General features: G+C 50.9%; 3 protein-coding genes across 3 annotated transcripts in view; 1 reads left to right on the top strand and 2 right to left on the bottom strand.

Annotated features, from left to right (window-relative positions):
* The first annotated feature begins 1,279 nt into the window (after window positions 1-1,279).
* ATXN7L3 (ataxin 7 like 3) lies at window positions 1,280-5,131 on the top strand. The gene is made up of 12 exons (XM_007955222.2): window positions 1,280-1,330; window positions 1,633-1,765; window positions 1,934-2,105; window positions 2,291-2,388; window positions 2,565-2,587; window positions 2,909-2,954; window positions 3,159-3,187; window positions 3,531-3,599; window positions 4,242-4,285; window positions 4,565-4,636; window positions 4,727-4,884; window positions 4,983-5,131. The coding sequence occupies exons 1-12, from the start codon at window positions 1,280-1,282 to the stop codon at window positions 5,129-5,131; spliced, it is 1,044 nt and encodes a 347-aa protein (XP_007953413.1).
* A 3,448-nt stretch (window positions 5,132-8,579) lies between these two features.
* On the bottom strand, window positions 8,580-11,039 carry TMUB2 (transmembrane and ubiquitin like domain containing 2). Its single transcript, XM_007955220.1, is given in 3 exon segments — window positions 8,580-8,946; window positions 9,198-9,764; window positions 11,002-11,039. Coding segments are annotated over 3 exon segments (972 nt in total).
* Window positions 11,040-19,126: 8,087 nt separating this feature from the next.
* Window positions 19,127-21,440, bottom strand: part of ASB16 (ankyrin repeat and SOCS box containing 16) — a 10,588-nt gene continuing 8,274 nt past the window's right edge. The window contains exons 3-5 of the mRNA XM_007955219.1: window positions 20,226-20,718; window positions 19,786-19,899; window positions 19,127-19,312 (exon numbers count right to left, since the gene is read on the bottom strand). Coding sequence (XP_007953410.1) covers window positions 19,127-19,312; window positions 19,786-19,899; window positions 20,226-20,718 — 793 coding nt within the window. The remainder of the gene's footprint in view (window positions 19,313-19,785; window positions 19,900-20,225; window positions 20,719-21,440) is intronic.

Genomic DNA, 21,440 nt, shown 5'->3' with positions numbered 1-21,440 from the left:
CGCGGAAACGCCCGGCTTCCCGGCCCGGCCGGGGCCCCCTGCTTTCCTCGTCTGGGTCCCCCCTTGGGCGGGGCAGGGCCGGCCGAGGAGGGGGCGCGGGGCCTTTGTTAGGGAGCCAGGCCCCAGCCCCCCGGACAATAGAGACACCCTCCCGGACTCCTCTCCCGGGCTGGCCGGGGCTGTCGGCGGGCGGGGAAGGAGGGAGACCGGGACGCGTCCCTCTCTGCCTACTCTCTGGGGGTCGGGCTGTCCCGGACCGGCGCTGGCCTCCGGCGGCTCGGTTCTCCTCCCCCCAGTCGGTATGATGCAGCAGCAGTGCCGCAGGGACGGGGGAAGAGCCGAGGCCCGGCCTCCTACCCTCCCCAGTGCCCCTGGCTCATTTGTCACTCCCCACCCCACTCTAGGCCGGCAGCTCCTCAAACTCGTACCCTCCACCGAGAGGGGCCCCGGACTCGGGGTGCTGTTTCTGAATCCTTTGGTGGGGGGTTCCTGGACTTTGAGGCTCTTAGAGAGACTTCTGGGCTGGTCCTCAGGGAGGGAGGGTGGTTATCTAGAAGAACAGGTAAGGGGAGTGCCCACTGCTGGCATACCATGCCAGCCAGCTGCCCCTTTCTCTCTCCCAGTGGCTAGAAATACCCCTTAGTGCTAGGGTTCTTTGGGCTCTGCTCCTCTCCTGTAGTGGCATGCTTATTTTAAGGGAAGGCAGATTGGGGTGAAGGTTGTAGGGGCCTAGGGCCATTTCTACTTCTGGTAGCAGTACCCCCCCAAGTGGACATCCTGGTTGAAAGCAGAGGTGACTCCGAGGAGAGCCTTTAGGGGAGGGGGGGTGTATTTAGGAGTCTGTGCAGTTCTTTGCCACACCCTGTGGGTTTGCTTTAAGGCCTTAGAGTTCCTTCTCCTCCCCCTGCTGCATTGCACCATGGGTATCAAAGAGGGGTTTGAGTTTTGGGGACCTGGGGTGAGCTGCTGCCTCCTGTAGAGCCAGATCTGATTGGCAGTAAATCAAGTCTAGAGCCTGAGGTCAGGCCTGGGAAAGAAGGACTAGGCCGCCTTTGGGTTTCCAGGCCCAGGAGGGCCATCCAGAATCGGTGAACCAGGGCCCTGGGGAAGGGGCCATCCTGGTGCCAGGCTTAGGCTATGGGCAGTGAGTTAGGAGGGGAGGTGGCAGTCTTCAGAGGTACCTTGGACTCATACCAACACCCCACCCCCATGTGTTCAGCCGTGTTGCCGCCCGCTGTGCTATGAACAGTGAGAGTGCCGTCTCCACAAGAGTTTACAAATGAAAATGGAGGAAATGTCTTTGTCTGGCCTGGATAACAGCAAACTAGAGGTGAGGGCTCCCCCACGTGTGCCTCCAGTTCTCTCTCTTGATGTCTCTACATCGCTAGCTTTGGCATCCACACCAAAGAGGAATTTGGGTAGTCAGCTTTGTTTCTTAAAGGGAATAGCCAGCCGAAAGGGCCCAAGGATCCGGGAAGACGAAAGAACGCAAAGTCAAGATGGGGAAAATGGCAGAGAAAGCATTATTTTTGGCCAGGACGAGGTGGCAGGAGATTTTGTTGGTGAGAGTCATGATCAATCCAGGGGGCTGGGACTCTTGTGACCATGGATATTCTCTCCCCTGGGGCCCAGGCCATCGCTCAGGAGATATACGCAGACCTGGTCGAGGATTCTTGTTTGGGATTCTGCTTTGAGGTACACCGGGCTGTCAAGTGTGGCTACTTCTTCCTGGATGACACGGACCCTGAGAGCATGAAGGATTTTGGTGAGCTTCCTGGTCAAAGGAGTGCTGGAGCTTCCTTTTCTGTATGCAGTGCTAGATTTAGAACTTGGAGCCTAGGCGGGTCATTTGAAGAGGCTGTGGGACCACGGTTGGGGACAACAGGGGAGGGTCCCCTGCCAGCCCTGATCGCCACGCCTCTCCTGTCCCCAGAGATCGTGGACCAGCCGGGGTTGGACATCTTTGGACAGGTTTTCAATCAGTGGAAGAGCAAGGAGTGCGTTTGCCCTAATTGTAGCCGCAGCATCGCCGCCTCCCGCTTTGCGCCCCATCTGGAGAAGTGCCTGGGAATGGGTCGGAACAGCAGCCGCATCGCCAACCGCCGGTGAGGACCCCTCTCCCTGCTCAAACTAGCATGGCTCCTTATGTGCAGCCGTGATGTGGTCCCCAGAGGCATTTGTAGGCTGCAGAGGGTGGGTTGTACATGGCCCCACATGATCTCCTCTGCCTCTGCAAGTGAAGGCAGAGGGGCAGTGGCTTTGACCCTTTTCCCTTCCTTACCTTTGGCAGGATTGCCAATAGTAACAACATGAACAAGTCTGAAAGTGACCAAGAGGATAACGATGACATCAATGACAATGACTGGTCATATGGCTCGGAGAAGAAAGGTGTTTGGGGATCTGGGGGATCTTGGTGGACTTTGAGGGGCAGGTGGGCAGAGATTGGGCATATAGTAGCCATAAGTTGCTGTCTTGATTAATGGTGGGGTGAGTTGCTCTTTTCTTTATATAACCTTAGGTTGGAAACTTAAAAGTAACCATGTTTATCCTTTTGTTCCACACAGCCAAAAAGAGAAAATCAGACAAGGTGAGAGCCGGGGCAAGCATGAGGGAAATTTGGGCAAAGGACAGATACCCTCCCCTTTGAGCAGGGAGTCCTCTCGGGTGTCTCGACTCAAGTCTGAGGTCACTGGGGGCCTCTCTGGGTTTGGGAGGAGAGTGTCTGTGGTGGGCAGGAGGGCAACAAAGGCCTAGGGGGAGGGAGAGGGAATTTGGGTAAACAGGTCTTATGGGGAGGAAGAGTAGGAATTTGAGGATGTTTCTTTGTCAAATCTTTTTTCCTTCCCTGGGTTCTCGGCTCCCCCTTATCGTTACCCTTTCCCCAAAGCTATGGTATCTCCCATTCCAGAACCCCAACTCCCCTCGAAGATCCAAGTCTTTAAAACACAAAAATGGTAAGTGGGGCTAGAGAAACGGGAGTGCTTCAAGCTGTGTCTTCTGGGACTCGTTGGGGGTGGAAGTGGGGGTCTGGGGGCACAGGGGTGTTGAGGGAGGGCCTGTGATCCTTCTGTCACCCCCACTTCCTTTCTGGTTATTTTCAGGGTTCTCTGTCTGTACCTCTGCATCAAACACCCTTCCCCTTCTTTTTTCTTCTTCAGGGGAACTTAGCAATTCGGATCCTTTTAAGGTGAGTAGAGGCTGGCCCTCTTAGGTTCCCTCTCGTTCTCCTTGTTGTGAGTTGATTGAGTTTGGACAAGTAGAGAAGTGAGCTCTCTGTTATGGGATCAGAATGCTGACAGCTAGAAGTGCTGGATAGGGTGATTTAGGTCTTGTATATTTATGTTTTCTGGGCCCGCCCCCCACCCACATGCAGGTGGGATGGAAGGAATCACTTGGGAAATTGCTGGGCAGTCCTACAGCTTTCTCACTTAGAAAAGGATGAAAGAGAGAGACTGATTCTCCACTCCCACCTCCACACATCCCCCCTTTGTCCGTTCTTCCTCTAACCTACACCTCTGGTTCTCCCTCAGTATAACAACTCAACTGGGATCAGCTATGAGAACTTGGGGCCGGAGGAGCTACGTAGCCTGCTCACCACGGTGAGGGACCAGAGAAGGGGAGGCCCTTGGGAGCAGTGGGATGGAGCCATTGCTGGAGCAATGGTCCAGGCCCTGGAAGAGGCTGGTGACACAGCATTAAGGGCAGTATAGTTTCCTCTCTGGAATTAGGCTGCCTAGCCAGTAGTGGTCTGGGACCATCTGCTCTGGACACCTGGGGCCACCTGTGCTTGTACAGACTAGCATTTGTACAGAAGAGAATGTCCAGGGGCAGGTAACCCAATAAGCAAAGTATTCTTACATACTAATTTGTATGAACAAGTTCATATGTTTTTCACCATAGATAGGGTGAAATGCATGTGAAATTGTTCACTACAGATTAGTAAATAAGCACAAGTAAGCCTGTGGTTTCCTTGCTTACTGGATACTCCCTCTCTGTCAGGGATTATAAAGTTGAAAAGAGGCTTTGATTTTATAGGAAGGTGCTGTGGGATTGGGAGAGAGACAGATGCCAGCCATATCTAGAAGCAGAATCTTTGATGTGGTGAAATTGTTCACTTCAGATTAGTAAGCAAAAGTAAGCCCATGCTTACCTTGCTTATTGAGTAATCTGACACTGGGAATATCTGGTGTCTAGAGTAGGTTCCCATCCGTTCCTCTGTTCAGTTTATATTCCTCTTCCAGCAATGTGGGGTGATTTCCGAACATACCAAGAAGATGTGCACAAGGTGAGCACAGAACCTTGCTGGAGCTGAGGGCCTTCTGCACACTCGCCCTGGGCATGCGTGGGCAGTCCTCCTGAACTTGAGTAGTGGGACTCCCTCCCCCACTCCCCTTCTCTTATGGTCAGGCCTTAGGCCATGATTTGGGGGCTCTTGCTTCATCCCTTCCCTGTGGCCATCCCTCCTGTGTCTGTCCAGGGGAAGGACTGCACCTGAGTTCCTCAGACCCCTTCCCCCACCAGCCGGCCCCCACCAGCCAGGGTCTAACCAGTCTCTCCCCATCAGGTCCCTGCGCTGCCCCCAGCACACAGATGAGCAGCGGCGAGCTGTGAGGATTTATTTCCTTGGGCCCTCAGCGTAAGTTACCTCCCAAGAAGGGCTGGGGGTTGTGGGTTGGGATGCTGATCAGGATCCCTGAAGCCATCCTTTGGCCCCTCTCCTTTCCAGTGTCCTTCCAGAGGTTGAGAGCTCGCTGGATAATGACAGCTTTGACATGACTGACAGCCAGGCCTTGATCAGCCGGCTTCAGTGGGACGGCTCCTCTGACCTCTCACCCTCTGATTCAGGCTCCTCCAAGACGAGTGAGAATCAGGGATGGGGTCTAGGTATGTGAGATAGCCGGGCCTCTGAACAGGTAGGGTACCTCCCCTCCTGCCATAGCCCTGTCCTCTGAGGCTCATCCTTTGCGCGTCTCCCTCTTCAGGTACCAACAGCTCCGAGTCACGGAAAACCAAGAAAAAGAAATCCCATCTGAGCCTGGTAGGGACTGCCTCCAGCCTGGGCTCCAACAAGAAAAAGAAGCCAAAGCCACCGGCACCCCCAACGCCCAGCATCTATGATGACATCAACTGACTTGGGTGCAAGGGATAGCCTTTGGCTGAGCAGAGCCCTCTCTCCCAACCCCCACCCAGGTGGCAGAGCCTGGCAAATGGACAGCTGCTGGGGGTTTGGGCTTGGGAAGCTTGGTGGGCCAGGCGGGCAGAGGATCCAATTATGCACCCCTGGGGGGTGGCCGGGTCCTTTGCAGTGGAGCACGAACCCTCGGCATGCAGGACTCAGACCTGGACATATTATGCCTTGGACATAAGTTTGGTGGGGAGGCAGTTTTCCTATTTATTCTGTGAGTTACTGGATGTCCAGCCAGGCCAGGGGCCTGGCTTGGGCACTGTGCCAGGGCACTGCCTGCCCCCCACCCCAGGAACTGGACTACGCCCTGCCGAGGGGCATTGTGGCTACCCCAGAGGCTGTGGGTTGGAAGCTGAGCCTGGAGGGGGCTTCCCCCAGCTGCCCTCAGCAATGTGAATGGTCCGGTGCTTGGAGCTGAGGGGCAGGGCTGGGCCATGTCCTGTCTGTGTGCAGACCCTATGAGTTGCCCCCATTCCTAGGGGTAGGCAGGCACAGAGTGCTGTCTGCTGAGGTAGGCGTCCAGAACTGCCGCCACCTTCCCTGCCCCTTACAGGGGCAGCCCTTTCCCCTCAGTCCCCATGGGCCTCCTTGGCAGCAGGAGCTGTCTTTGTGTTGTTGGGTGCCAGGAAAGGGCCTCCAGCCTCTGTAGCTTCAAGGAATGGGAAAGGGGAGGGTAGGAAGAGGGAGCTGTGTATCAAAATTACTCCCCCCCCTACCTTTCTTCCCTGCCCCAAGGCTGGTGAGGAGTGGGGCCCCAATATGAGAGGGAACGGTGCTGCTTTATTTGAAATGTTTTCTTACCTCATTCCCTGCCCCAGGAAGGGGCGCAGCCTCACCCTCCTGGGGTGGCCCCATGTTCCGCCTGCCTACCCTGCCCCACTCGGGCAGCCCAGGTTCCCAGCTGCTGCTTGCCACCCCTCTCCTACCCTGATCAGCTTCAGTTCCTCTCTCCATGCTCCTGCCTCCAAAGCCTGCCCTCTTTCACCTTCCTTGGCCGCTTTTAAGTTATTTATTCTGTACTTGTGGTTTGGGGCTCTGAGGAAATCCTGACCTTGTGCCTCCCCCCCGCCTTTGCTTAGGAGTAGGGTGGGAAGAGGGTAGTCTGAGCTCTGGGTTGTTAGTGGAAGAAGAAGGGGTGTCCTGCCTAGGCGGCATCCCTCTTTGGGACTGTCATGTGGGCATGCCCACCTGCCTGGTCTACATCCTGAGATGTACCGTCCCACCTCCAGTGGGCACCACTACTCCCGAGAGCTGAGCTGGAGGACTGCAGTCTGGGCTGGGAGCAGAGCTGACTGACAGGGACAGAGTTGACCCTGAGCCATGGTCACTGGCACTTGCTGGACGTGTCCCCCTGCCCTCCATCCTAGGAGGAGCCATCCCCCCTTTGGGTAGCTAGTACCCAGGACTGGTTGGACTGATTTGGGTTAGGGACCCTAGAGAGTTAAGGGAACAACAGAGATACGGCTACAAGACCCTGTCTGGAACTCCAGACTCCCCCGGGGTTGTTCTGATTGTGGTTGACGCCTGGTTACAAATTGGTTTTTAACCCAAGAATTGTGATTATTTTTTAGAAAGCCAAACAAATTTTGGCAACGGTTAGAATAAATCCTGGGGCCTGGGCTCCTCCACTCTTGACCCTCCATAGCCTTCTCTCTCTAAGGGGAAGCCAGAGGGAAGGAGGATCTCAGCAAGCCTCCAGCCTGCTTCCACGTGAAGTCTTGGGAGTAGGTTGAAGGGGAAGGGAGGAAGGCCGGGGGGCCACTCTCCCTTCTGAGAGGCAGCTGCAGCTCAGGCCCTAATACACCCTTTCCCCTCTGGCCTCTCCCTTTCCCCCTTCTGGTTGGAGGAGGGAGAAGTGGGAAGTAGTTTGGGAACTAGTTTGTCCACATCCACTTCCCCATTGTTCCTTGGCCCACCCTCAGGGCAGAGCCCCCTGCCCAGGCTGGGTAAGAGATGGGCTTGGTCCAGCAGGGACCCTGAGGGAACAAACCCCCTTCCCTTTTGGGGAGAGCACCGCCCCCTACCATGTAGTTGAACAGGGGCTAGGAGCTCCCCATTCCCCTCCCTCTTAACAGCAGGCTGTGTGGGTTTCAATTCCCATTCTTCCCACCCCAGCTAGGTGTCGTCCACCCTGTATCCTATCATGTGTCTGAGTGTGTGTGGGGGGGTTCTGTACTAATTTCCATGGCCGGTGGCTTTTCCTTCCATGCATCACTCCCCCCCGCATGCCCAGGGGCCACCCGCCTGGCATTACCGCATGCTGGGGTCATTGGGGGAGGGGGGTGGGGCTCACGCTGTCCTGTGGTCTTGAGATTTTTATTTTTGCATATGTAATCCATCCTGTACAGGTAGCTAACTTTGTAAACGCTGTGTATTCCCCCTGCCCCCATGGCTGCTGGTGTAAATAAACTGCATCTCCCATTGGTAGCCGGCCTGCCCGCCCTTATTACCATGTTCCTGAGGAAAAAGCAAAGCCATTCTCTCACTGTTACAGAAGGAGGCTCCACAGCCACAAAGTGGAATTTTATTCAATCAGACACTGACCCTCCATCCAACAGCCCCAGAGGCAAGGGCCTGGGCCCAGTGCTCCATACGGAGCTTGTCCTTGGAGCTGGGCAGGGTAGGACACTGGCTGAGAGCCAGTGCTGTCTTGCTTACAGCCTTAGGCCTAGGGTAGCAGCAGCTGTGGCCTGGCCTCTCCCAATGCTGGGGGCTTGGCTTTGTGCCCCAATCCCCTTCCTGACTGGGCTCTATAAAGGACTATTAAAAAAAAAGAACGCAAGCAAAGTGCTTTTAAAGGAAAAAAAAAAAAAAAAACACTGGCAACTGTCCAGAATATGGAGAACACCCTATTCCTGCTACAGTGCTGGAGGAAGGAGGTGGGGGCAGCTAGGTGCCTATAGGGAAAGCTGGCACAATCTTCACTGCCGCCTGTCATTTCAGCCTCAAGATACTCATACTTGACTAAGGAAGGATACTCCAGACTCCCTACAGAAGTATGCTGGGGCCATGCTCAGCTACCCTGGCAGGCAGCCCTGGGGCTGGGAAGCAGACATGCAGGACACTGGGGAAAGCTAAAGTCACCACTGGAAGGGAATACTCAGAGCCCAGCCTCCCCACCAAGCTGGGCCATCAACTCTGAACTGCTTTAAGACCCTAAAAAGTGAGGGAAGATGACATCTTCATTTCTACCTGAGTTGTGCTTGCACAGAGGGGATGTCTGTACCCTCACGGACATAAAGAGGAGGCACCACACCTGCCTCCTGTGTCCTATGGAGGGGGCACCCACATCCTTTCCACCTCCCACTCCCAGGCCCTTGGGCCCAGCTCTGGCCAGGAAAGCGGGGAGGCCAAAGAGGAGGAAGACCATGCCTTTCGTTTTCTCCCTATGTCCTTATCGTCCATACATCCCAAATACTAGGAAGCTGAAGAAGACCGTCACCCCCACCAGGGAGACAGTGGCGGGTGCTGTAAAGAACTGGCGGTAATTGATACGGAAATACCAGACTACACCCAACAGCACCACAAACACAGGCACCATAAGGCTGCCCACATTGATGCCAAGGCTGGGTGGCTCAGTGGTGGAGGAGGGGGCCAGGGAGGCTGAAGGGCCTGGAACAGCTGACCCTGGGGGTGAGCGGTGGCAGTGAATCACACAGTTGTCAGTAATGTTCAGGGAACGCAGTGTGCGGGCTGGGTCCTGCAGCAAGCGCCCCTGGTAGATCAGTTTCATCTGGCTCTCTTGTCCAGGGAAGTATTTGCTATGAGGATGAAAGAGAAAAAAGGAAAGACAGAGGGCAAGGAATGAGAAGGCCAACTAGCCTGGACCAATAAAGTAGGGCAGTGAGGAAAATCTGAAGAATGGATTTCTAAGGCAATAACCCACCCATCCTTGGTAGAGCCTGGACCTGACACTTCCCTGCTGTTCCTATGTCTGTACCAAGCTTTGTCAAAGGTAGCCAAGGGCTGGGAGACATGGGGTATAACTGTCTCTTGCTTTCCAGCTACTCACCTCTTCAGGGCACCCACAGTATCTTCTGGCCTCGCCACAGCCAACTCCTCGGTGTCATTAAGGAATTTGAGCCGTACATTGATGAGGCTGGGGCTGGGAGGGAAGCAGGTGTTATCCTCAGATCTCAGTGGGGCCTCTGGGCTGTCGCTCTCTGGGCCCACTTGTCTTTTGGGCAGGCTTTGAATGTCCAGCAGATGCTCGAGGCTAGGCTCAACACCACCCCCAGCTCCAGGCTCCCCTGTCAGGTCTCCTCCACCTTCGCCAGCCTCTTCAGCCTTCTCATCATTACCCTCTGATGGATGAGGGAGTTCGGTTGGCTCTGGGGTGCCTTGGCCTGCCATCAGGTGGTCCACGTGCCCCAAGTGAAGAACAGCTGTGTCGCCTGCTGACACAATAGTGCCCAGGGGCTGGCTGTTACTGCTGTCTGCTACGTAGGTAGAAAGCCAAGCTAGGACCAAGGCTAGAATCAGTACCACCACACCTGCCACCACCGTCACCTCATTACCCACACCCTCAATGAGAGTGATGTCAGAGAGCTCCATGGTCTGGCTGCTGACAGGGTCCACACTGCAGGAACAAAGGAGGAAAGCATCAGTGGAGCCTATGGGGTTGCAACCACCTTTCTAGTTTGTTTAGGTTCTAACTGACCCGGCCCTGAGGAAAAATAGAAATTCAGTGCCCTGTAGAAGGGGTGTCAAACTTCCTAACGCTGGACTCCCAACTTAAAGCTAAGGACCTACCCTTTGTGTTCATTGTGAAACTCTAGCTTCAGATTCCACGCCCTTCCCCTCAAAATCCCAACCCCCTAACAAGTGTGAATGGTCAGGAAAACCTCATTGCCTTGTTGCTGCTGCTGCTGTTTGTTGCTTTTTTGGTGGGTAGGAAAAATCATTTGCTTTGTTGAGCCCTGAGTTTCTCTAGGATTCCTAGCACTTGTTCAAGCAAATATGCCCCTGAGCAGCCTCCATGGTGGTGGCTTCAGGAAGACCAAAAAGCCTGGAATATTTCATTTCGCAGCCCCTTTGGAGACATGGTACAGCCACCCTGGCAAGACTGCCTCATTTAAACTCTGTCTCATTCATAGTCACAGACCCAGACCCAGATGTCAGAGCCAAAGAAAATTAACCTATCACAAAAACAGTGTCAGACCACTCGAAGGAACAACTCTAGGGGTCATCAGCAGACATTATGTGTATCTCCTTGGAAACCCTTCTGGCATCTCTGGAGAACTCAAATAGGGTAGACACCAGAAATGCCACCCTCCTGGGTCACTGTAGGCTCACCAACTACAAAAACCACCACCCCAGCTCTCACAATCCATATCTTCATCTCCTTTCTTCTGTGAAGGTTCTCCCCTGGCAGGTTCTTAGAAAGGCAGGAAGTATCTTAGCTTAGTCCTTGGGGTACCTACTCTTTCCCTTGGAGAATGCACTGCTTTCACAGCAGTCCCTGAGCAAACGCAGCCTGGCGATTATCATTTTCAGACTATTGTCACAGCACCCACAAAACGTCATGACACTTATCTACCTGGCCATCTCCACTAGATTCCTGGAAGACAAGGATCACATGTATTCCCTCCTTGTATCATAGTGCCTAGTATAATGCCAAAGCAGCTGCACAAAGAATATTTGTGGAGCAAATCAACATCTGAAGAGTTTCCAAATCTTTATTTAGTACATCCGCCCTGGAGTCAGAAAAAAAATAATTATCATCCTGGTCTTGTCTTTTACTAGCTATTTAACTCTGAACAACTTTCTTAGAGACTCAGGCTCCTCATCAGTAAAATGGGGTTAAAAAATGGTACCTACCTCATAAGTTGTTTTGATGATAACGTGAAATCATCGAAGCAAAATATCTAGCACAGTGCTGGGCACATTGCAACTGTCCAATAAATAAACAGTAACAAATATTTATCACTCCCACAAACAAACAGTTTAGTGCCATTAACCCCGATTTACAAAAAAGGAAACAGGCCAACAGTGCCCAACAACTGGCCCAAACAATGAAATTTCGTGCGGAGGGGCCGGACAAGACCCCAGGTCTCCCGCCAGAGACCTTTGCTCGAGTCTCCGCAGGCTGTGAGCGACCCTAACCCAGAGGTGAGGAGGGGTCCCGGCCCTTCCGTTTATGAGGCGACAGCTCCGCGTTTGAGTGGCCCTATTCCCACGGCTCTAGAAAGGAGGTCGGTGGTCCACCAGAGCAGAAGGGCTGTCCGATCCCAGGAACTACGCCCAAGCCCAGTTTTCCCAGCCCTCGAGGGGTAACAGTGTCAGGTGAAGGGGTCACAAACCATCCACACCCCTCAAGCTTCGGGGCGGGGAGGGGGTCTGGGGGCGGGGCCCGAGAACGCGGAGTTTCTAGGGAAATTAAAGGGGGTTTGGATTGGTACTCGGCCTGGGTGGGGAAGGAGGTCCTCACCTGAAACGGCCAGCCTAAGTGTTTTGACTTCGCTAGGACGGTTCCTAGGTTCGCCTTTCCGTAGGGGCCGAGCAGGGGCCAGGGGAGGGGCTGGTGATACTGATTCTGCCCAGGGTCTGGTCTTCCGGCTTATCCCGGAAGCTGTTAGAACCAGAGACAGGAAGTCCCTCCTCCGCGCCTTGCACTGATGATGCAAATCTACGTAAGGCGGGCTGACGTAAACGTATTCTTTAAATAAAAGGGGCAGCTGTTTCAGCGGAAGGAGGGGCGGAGTCATTGTTGGCGGGATCTTGGCTTTCCAGACGCAGAGCCATGCCTAGTGGGCGGGGCCTTAAGCGGCCCAGCGGTGAGAGGCGTGGCCAGGCGAGAAGGAGTGAGTTGGAGGAGGTGCCTGGGAAAGGGACGAGGCTAAGCGTCTGGAAGACTGCAAGGGCTGGCGCTGCGGCTCGGAGCTGGAGTGAGGCTTCCTTCTTCCCGGCCTTATTCTTTCTGCCTTGTTCCTAGCCTCCTGGGCAGATTGTGTCCTTTATTGCTCAGCAACGCGAACTGAGCTCCGAGTTAGCGGCATCTGTAAACGACTGGTTTCTCTATGACCTACAAGAACTGGGTACAGAGCCAGTAGAGGAGACAGACAAGGAAACAGTTTAGCCAAAATTCAGTGTTTGAAGAGTGCAGCCCCAGGTAGTGTGCGACCGTGATAAATTAGGCGGGAAAGAGTTTCCAAAAGACTCTTGATGAAGGCAGTGACGCTTCAGCCCCCGCACGAGTCCCCCGAGGCACGGATTCAGTCAGCACTAGCTTAGGGCGGAAGAAAAACAGGAGCCCATGAAAAGAGAAGGGAAAAATGTTTAGCTTCCAGAAAACGTAATCAGATGTTTGCAATTAAAAAAATTTTCTGAAAACGTACTTGGATCTGTTTTTGTTTCTTGAAGAATTTTTAATTTAGGTATAAATGTAGATGGGGGCAAACACGTAAGTGAGAAGCTGGTGGTTATTACCAGTTGAACATACCGCTGGAACCAGTATTCAGATCAGGAAATAGACAGCACCTCAGAACTTCCCTTCCTGTCCTCTTCCAGCCACTACCTCCAATGCGTAACCACTGTTCAGATTTCAGGTCAATTTTCCCTGTTTTTCTTTAAAAAAATGGAATCATACAATGTATACTCTGCCTTATTTTGATCAACAGTATGTTTCTGCCTTATTTTGATCAACAGTATGTTTGTGAGACAAAAGGTACTATTTGAATACCAGAATACCTTTGGAGTTTTAAGGTTTAGTGTTTTTATTCTGAAGAACATGGGAAGGGGACAGAGCATCCAGTTAAAAAGAATTTTGAAGAATGAGTAGGGATTTTCCAAGCAGAGTTCCAAATAGAACAGCATAGGTGAAGGCTCTCAATAAATACTTGAGTCAGTTAATAAACCACTGAGTTGAACTTTTGTATAACAGCCACTATGTGTATTAAGAGTGCCATTATCTCATGGTGCCCTACCAGTACCTATTATTGTACCCATTTTACAGGTACAGAAATTGTCTAAATTATGTGGTTAGTGATGTAGCTAAAGTCACCCAGATCTGTCTTTTTTATACATATATATATGTATGGTGGGAGCTATGGTGGAGTAGTACCTAAGGCATTTGACTGCTAACCAGAAGGCTGGCGGTTCAAACCCACCAGCCACTCCTCGGAAGGAAGGTTGAGCAATCTACTTCTGTAGAGATAGTGCCTAGGAAACCCAAGGAGGGGTCGCTATGAGTTGAGGCCAACTGCCTGGTAGTGAGTTTGTTTTTGTTGTTGTTGTTGTTGTTATGTATGATGGCCCAGCAGTTAAGCATGCGACTGCTAACTCAGAGGTTAACAGTGCAAACTCACCTAGTAACTGCATGGAAAAAAGACCGGCAATTTGCTCCTGTGAAGACTTGTGAGCTGTCTGGCTGATTCTGGCTCATAGGGACCCTATAGGATAGAGTAGAACTGCCCCATAGGATTTTGTAAGCTGTAATCTTTATAGGAGCAGATCACCAGGTCTTTTCTCCAGAGGAGCAAGTGGTGTTAGAATCATCAACTTTTGGATAGCAGCTGAGTGCTTGACACTACATACCAAACCCTATGGGGCAGTTCTACTCTGTTACATGGGGTGGGTCACTATGAGTCAAAATAGACGGGATGGCACCTAACAGTAACACTGTAGATAGTATCTGGTCCTTATTTGAAAAAAAGAAAAAGTGTTCAGTCGTCCCTTAGTATCTGTGATGGATTGGTTCCAGGACTCCTCCTACCCCCATACCAGAATCCCCAGATAATCAAGTCTCTTATATAAAATGGCTTAGCATTTGTGTATACTTTAAATCATTTCTAGATTATTTATAATACCTAATACAATGTAAGGGAGCTCTCTGGTGGTGTAGTGCCTAAGGCATCTGACTGCTAACCAGAAGGTGGTGGTTCAAACCCACCAGCCACTCCTCCGAAGAAAGGTTGGGTAATCTACTTCCTTCCGTAGTGATACTGCCTCAGCAACCCAAGGAGGGGTGGATGGCAGTGGATAATACAATGTAAGTGCTATGAAATAGCACTTAATACTGCCTCTTAGTCTTTGACCACTTCACTGCTTCCCTGTGTCCCACTCCATAGTATTTTCCATCTATGGTTAGTTGAATCTGTGGATGTGAAACCCATGGATGCAGGGAGGCTGATTGTATAAACCACAAACTATGAGCCTCTCCCCATGTCACTGAATATTTTTCTAACATTGTAAATATAGTTGTAAATAGCCACCTAACAATATCTATTACCTTCCGTATTACACCATATTCATTAAAAAAAAAAAAAAAACTACTCTTGTTTGGGTGGACATTTAGAATGCTTTTTTTTTCTTAATTTTAAAAATTTATTGTGCTTTGGGTGCAAATTTACAGAGCAAATTTGTTTTACAGTCAACTGTTCGTGCACATTTGATTTCACGCCCTGATTACATTTACAATGCTTTGTTTTTAAACAGTGCTCCGATGAACATCTTTTTAGACAGACCTTTGTAAGCACCCATGATTCTTTCCCTAGGAAAGAAACTGGAACTACTGAGTCAAAGAATGTTCAGATCTTGTTAAGGGTTTCAACACACGGTGCCACATTGTCTTCCAGAAAGTTTGTACCTATTTCCACTGCCACTAGCAGTGTGAGTGGCACCTAGGAGTGTCTCTTTTCCACAAAACAATAGGTAGATGCTACAGGGCAACAGCGAATAGATGGAGGAAGTTTTTAAAGATGAGAGAATCCTGCAGATGCTTATATGCTAAAAGGAAGAAGCAGAGAAGAGGTAACATGGTGATAAAGGCCAACTGAGAAGGGAATCACTGACTGAGTAGCAACCCCTGGAGGCAGAGCACAGAGCAAGCAGCTGGGCTTGCCCAGGATGGGAAGCTAGACAGGGGTTCTCCCCTACTCCAGGTACCTGGCCAACCCATTTGGAGTTAGGTACACATGCTTTGAGGAGCTCTGGTAGCATAGTGCCTAAGGCACTTGACTGCTAACCAGAAGGTTGGCAGTTCAAACCCACCAGCCACTCCTTGGAAGGAAGACGGGGCAATCTACTTCCGTAGTGATACTGCCTTGGAAACCCAGGGAGTGGTTACTATGAGTCGGGTCAGGTCAGACTTGACAGCACATAACAACAACAACAAGAGCACATGCTTTGTGTTTCCCAAGCTGCATAGACTGACTTCTACCTTAATACTTATCACACGACATTGTTTTTTTTTTTTTTTTTTTCCTTTGTACAAGGGATTTATCCTTGAGGACTAGAATTTTATTCTTATATTCCCAGAATCTATCCCAGTGCTTGCGTGCAGCAGGTACTCAATAAAGCTTTATTAAAGGAACAACAGATGGATTCAACTAAATTGTTGTGGGGGAGGGGGACTTGAGATATCTGCTGGCCAGAGGTGAAGTCTTAAAATAGGCATGACAGAGATGAAGGGAAAAAGGAACGTTTGGCTAGGGTTGGACAGAGGCTGGAAAGGCTCAGTGGCAGGGAAGAAAAGTTGGATGTTGAGTCTGACGAGCTACAGCTTTGCGAAGTACGAACAGCAAAAGGACAAGACGCAGTGGCGTTAAGGGTGTTTTGAAAGAGGCTTTCGGGAGTTTTGTCTTTTTGTGTGTGGGTTTGTTTTTCTTTAACATTTTATTGTGGTTTGGGTTTGTTTTTTTTCTTTTTAACTGACAGGAGTGTATTTTTGAGGGTAGAGGGATTATAAGACAAAAGGAAAGAAAGAAGTCTGCAATTGGAACTGTATCATTGCCCAACACTGGCTCATTTAAATGTAATAATAACTAAAAACAACAGTGTTATTTTAATGGATCATAATTCCTTGGACATTTTTCATAACATAGTTTATGTGATGCTTACTTTCCTAAACCACTAATCTTAGGTATTTTTATAACTTTGTGTGAACAGAATGGTGAATGAATAAATTTCTAAATCCTGGAGGCTGCCTTAACTAAGTATGTATATAGTAAATCCATTTTATAAAATTTAAAAAGAACGTGCCCATTCCCTAACCACTAGATAGTATTCATTTCATGTTTGCAGATCTGATAGGCAAGAGGGTGATGATGGCCTTTTAATTTGCATTTATTTGATCACTACTCAGTTTGCACATTTTTTATTAACCATTTTGTAAATTACTCGTATGTGCCCTTTGCTCTTTCTTCCTTTAAAAAACAAAAGTTTTTTTTTTTTTTTTTTTTTTAATTTCACAAGAATCTATAGAAAGTCTTTTGCAAAAAATTCAAATGCAGCCCCATGGGCCCAGTTCCCCTCCCCTTCTCAGATGGGCATTTTTGGAAACCAGCCTTCCAGGCCCTTTTCTATTCATCTGCAATCATGTCGTTTTGTTTTATTTGATGTACATATTGTATTCCAACCTATTTTTCACTCCTTAACCACACAGTCTTGGAGATCTTTTCAAGTCAATACACATGCTGGCCGCTTGGAGTCCCCCCCAGTTCTCTCCTGCTGTGGGCACTGCCCTTTGTAAGGGCTGAATTGTATTCCCGTGAGTATGGATTTGTTTAGCCACCTCTCCCGTTGTGGGTTGTTCTCAGTTTTCGACTGGAGTCAGCATTGCTGTGATGAACATGCTCACGTGTCCCTGCCTGTTGTGGACTGGGGAGCAATTTTTAAGGAGACTGCCAAATCGGCAATTCCTTTCCCACTAACAAGATTTGCAAGGACTTGTATCTCACTTATCTTACAGGCACTGGATATTATCAATCTTTAAATGCTCTCCCAATTGAGTGGGGGAATAATAATTTATTGTTGTTTTAGTTTATATTTCCCTGCTGGCTGGTGAGGTTGGGCACCATCATTCATTGAGCTGACAAATATTTGAGTGTCCATGATCTGTGAGGCACTCTACCAGGCATGATGGTGAACAAAACATGCTCCCCTGTCCGCACAGATGAAGGAAATTAAATATTTTAGCTGCAGATACTTTTCCCAACATTTTGCCTTTTACTTGTGTTGATGATTTTTTTTTTCTAACCAAATTGACACTCTTTCTATAGCCAGATCTATTAGTCTTTTTCTTTTATGCTTTTACCCTGAAAATGTTCTAATCCCAAAATAATATACATAATCACATATGACTTAAAAAAAAAAGAAAACAGGTATCTTGCAGTCATAAGAATAAGGGAAAAGGCCCAATTGGCCTGGGCCTGCCCGCTGTCAAAGGGGTAGACAACGGGCATTCTCTCTTCGCAGTGAAGCTCTCAGCCAGGGCCTAGGATTTGGGGAAGTTTCTTTCTTTTTTCATGCCCTCTGTGAAATTAAATAAAAGCCCTGTTGAGAAAGGGGAAATTGTTGCCTGGAAAACAAGGTAGAAGACTTCCTTTGTACAGGTAAGAGGAAACCTCCACGGGTAGAACACTCCATAGAGAGAGGCTGGGGTAATGGCCATAGGAGGTGGACCCCAGGACTCCTGAACCATCTCGACCATGTGACCCAATTGGTAATAGTTGTGGAGAGCCCAGGGTCCCCCAACAGAAGGACAGGAAAGCTGGCTGCTTAGAAGCCCCACCCTACTCTCTCCTGCAGTGGGTCCCACAGGTTCTAGGTCTGTTAGGGACCTTAGGACCTATTATCTATGTTCTTATAACTTTTTCCTATCACAGAAGTAACAGTTGCTCTGCGCAGAGAACGTGGAAGAACACAGAGAGAAGGAAAAAACCATGGAGTGATAGGTCTCGTCACATTTAAATCTAACAACTTCGATGCTTTGGTTCTGTGCACAAATCATTTATTTGTATTTGTGGAAACTGGGTTGCTTGAAAAGCATCCTCCTGAAGATGGATGGTGATCATTTTGACTCTGGGACCAGAGAAGCAAGTGAGAGAATGGGTACAGCTGGTGGCTAGTCCACCAGACTGGTGGCCACTGTTTAAGAGACCTTGCATCACTGAGGGGACCCAACCATAAATGGTACCAGCCTCAAGCATTTCTCCCTCCCTCAGCAATCATTTACTGAAGTGCCTATTTAAGGAAGGCAGTCCCGGTCTCAGTCCAGTTGAAATAGACACAAGCACTTCCTAAAATATGTGCACTACTAAGCAGAGATAGTGAGCCCTGGCCAGGCCGAAAGACATAGGAAGGGTATACCTAGCAGAAGGAACAGCACACGCAAATACCTGGAAGCAAAGGAAAGGAGGTCAGATTAAAAAAAAAAAAAACACTGCCATGGAGTCGGATGCGATTCAAAGCGACCCCTCCTTGGGTTTCCAAGGAGGTATCACTATGGAAGTAGATTGCCCAACCTTCCTTCTGAGGAGTGACTAGTGGGTTTGAACTGCCAGCCATCTGGTTAGCAGTCAAATGCCTTAGACACTACACCACCAGAGCTCCCAGGTCAGATCCAGCTACCTGGATGGAAATAACTTCCTAAGGCCAGAACCTCAGAAGGGAGAAGGTGGGTCAGGAGGCCAAAGAGTAGAGCAGAGACCAGGGTCTAAAAGCTTTGTCTGCCTTGTTGAGGAGTCTGGATTTCAGCCCATGAAGCCACTGAAGGGCATGATCAGAGTTGTGATTCTCAAAGATCATTCCAGACCCATCAGTGAGGTCCTCCTTGAAATGACAAAGGCAGGCAGGGGCAGGGCAGGTAGAGGCAGAGTTCATCACCCTTTAGGAGGATGAATAGGTAGATGGGTGGCAGGGGAGGAGACAACAAGGGTCACCACCTCCTGGCTGGAGACCTGGCTGGAGGGGCCCACCACTTAGCAGAGGAGGAGGAAGATAGGTGAAGGCTGAGGCTGGGGGCAGGCTAAGTCTACAAACCTTCCCGCTGGAGAAAGCACCTGAAGCTCAGGGTCAGTAGGTGGCCCAAAAAGCCAGAGGAGGAATGAGCTGGTCAGACAAGGCACAGGGAGGGCAGAAAAGGCCAGGGCCTGATCCTTTAGGGTTGGAGGGGGTCAGATAGAGGGAGCAAAAGCTGTGGCAGCAGCCTGGGTGTGGGGCTCACTGGATGCACCCCTCCACACGTAGCAGCAGGTAGTCCCTGAGGGCTGGGGGCAGTGGGAGCCGGGTGGCAGCCTGGCGGCAGCGGCCACCCAACTGAGCACGTACAGCGAGCCGGGCCAGGTGCTGCAACCGCCTTGGCTGGTTCACCATGCACAGAGCTGAGTGGTAGAAGGCTTCGTGCTCCTAGGTCAGGAGTGGAACAGGATTAGATGGCCCAATACTCTTTGTCCTCTCACCTAGGGGTGACCCAGTGGCAGGGGGAAGCCTGAGATTTTTGTAATATGCACCCACTTGGGTGTCTGGTGCATCTCAAGGCTCAGATTATGAAGCAGAGAGCTCCTATAAGAGTGATGTGGGCTGGGACCACAGTGCAGGGTCTTAGCTGGGTCTGTACCCACCCTCACCCCAGAAAGGCTGACATAGTGTTCATTGTCACAGGTGACTCCCTGATCAATGTCTGTGTAATGTCAGTGTAGGTGAAAGAGAGAGAGACTGGAGGGGGGTGTAGAACTAGAGGTCAGTCCGAGCTGTGAGGGGGCTGGAGGCCCTGGAACCCCGGGGCTTCACTCTGCCCATTCTCCTCCAGTCCCAGGGGCCCTCCTTTCCCTCTCCCCTGTAGGGCCCAGAAAAGAGCTCTGTCCCTGGGGTGGACATACCTGCCACAGTTTTGGAAGCACTGCCTCCACCCAGGTATCACAGGACGGAACACAAGGGTAGGCATTAAGCAGGACTTCCAGGGCCCGAGGGAAGGAGGCACACAGTTTCAGCATCTAGGAATCAAAAGAAAGTCTCAAGGCACCATGCCCCCCACAACCCAGGGCAACCTGAACCAAGTGTAACCCAACCCCTCTCCACTTTACACCCTAATTTGAGGACTAAGATTTGAGTCTCCATCTTTTTGCAAGCCTCTGTTTACTCCGACCTCCACATATGCTCCAATCTCTTGGCCAAGTTTCCTTGGAAGTTCTTTCTTCTCTCAGGTCCCTCTCCCCCTTCACATAGCACTCTGGGCCCCCTCCCAAGACAGAGACAGATCTCTGGCCCCTGAGGGTGGGTTGTCTGTTCCAGTCTCTTGGACCCCTCTCTTCCTGCTCACCTCAGGGCGCACGGGTTGGGCCCCATAGTCCAAGAGCGCTGCGAAGAGGACCTCAGGTTCCCAGTCAGGGGCATCCTGGATGGCCTGCAGCGCACAATCCATGGGTGTGTGGCCCGCTCCGTTGGGGACCCCAACGCGGGCCCCGTGGCGCAGCAGCAGTTCGGCTAGGCCCCCGCAGCCGTTGGCACAGGCATTGTGCAGCGGTGTGTGGAGCTTGCGGCCAGCGGCCTGAGCATCTGCCCCGGCCTCCAGAAGCAGACGTGCCACGGCCTCGTGCTGCCGGCCGCAGCCGGGGCGCTCGGCTGCCGCACACGCCGCGTTTAGGGGCGTCTCGCCCTGGCTGGTGCGCAGGCCCACGTCGGCACCGTGATCCAGGTAGAGGGCCACGTGCTCCTCCAGACCTTGCGCCGCTGCCACATGCAGGGGTGTCACCTCACTCTCCTGAGCTGCCAGGTTCACTGTGGCTCCCGCCTCCAGGAGCAACTTGGCACACCTGGGGGCAAGTGCAAGGTCCCAGGGCAAACCTTGAGGGTCGAAGGTCTGACTTAGGAACTCCCTGAACCTCCCTTCTCCAAGAAGCCTACTGTCCTTCCTCACCCCCTTTCTTCCCCGCCCCCCTTGCTTGGAGGTCCAGCCCAGTGTCTATCATCAGAATCAGAGAAACCGAGGACATACAGCAGTTAGAAGGCCCATGCAAGTCACCAGGAGCTCCTCTGGTTTTCAGATGAAAAACCTGGGCCCAGAAAAGTCTCAGTAAAGCCATGACACACAGCAGGTTAGTGGCTGTGTCGGAATTCAAACTCACTGTCCCAGACAGTCCTCAGAGTCTCACCTGGCAACTCCAGATTGGGACCCTAAGGCCTGGATCTCCTAACGTTTTGATAGTGCGAAACTTTGAAAGGATATTAATATGTATTTTTACGAAGCATAGAAAATTGAAAACTATGAGCTAAAAAGAAGAAAATAATAGATAATAAAATAATAGATAATAATAATAGATAATAAAAAATAATAGATAATAAAAAGCCAGGAACCTGGACAGAAGAGCAGTCAGCCCCAGGGTTACAGGTGAGGAGAGACAACTCAGGGATGCCCAGAGTAGCAGGCCGGAAGAGCAGGAGAAAGGGATAAAACCCAGGAAGCCAAAGAGAAGAGCAATCAGCCGAAGGGATTAGGTGAGGAGGGGAAACTCAGGGACGCCCAAAGAAGCAGGCC

This window comes from Orycteropus afer, unplaced genomic scaffold (genome assembly GCF_000298275.1).
Source record: "Orycteropus afer afer isolate SDZICR_OR568_19922 unplaced genomic scaffold, OryAfe1.0 scaffold00495, whole genome shotgun sequence".
In the NCBI taxonomy this organism is placed as follows: Eukaryota; Metazoa; Chordata; class Mammalia; order Tubulidentata; family Orycteropodidae; genus Orycteropus; species Orycteropus afer.
Note: the sequence above shows the minus strand (reverse complement) of the source record. Positions and strands in the feature narration are given on the sequence as shown.

Coding starts and splice junctions, on each gene's coding strand:
- ATXN7L3 (XM_007955222.2), top strand. CDS start 1,280: ATGAAAATGGAGGAAATGTCTTTGTCTGGCCTGGATAACAGCAAACTA. Junction 2,588..2,908: donor AAAAGAGAAAATCAGACAAG/GTGAGAGCCGGG, acceptor CTCCCATTCCAG/AACCCCAACTCCCCTCGAAG. Junction 4,885..4,982: donor GAATCAGGGATGGGGTCTAG/GTATGTGAGATA, acceptor CTCCCTCTTCAG/GTACCAACAGCTCCGAGTCA.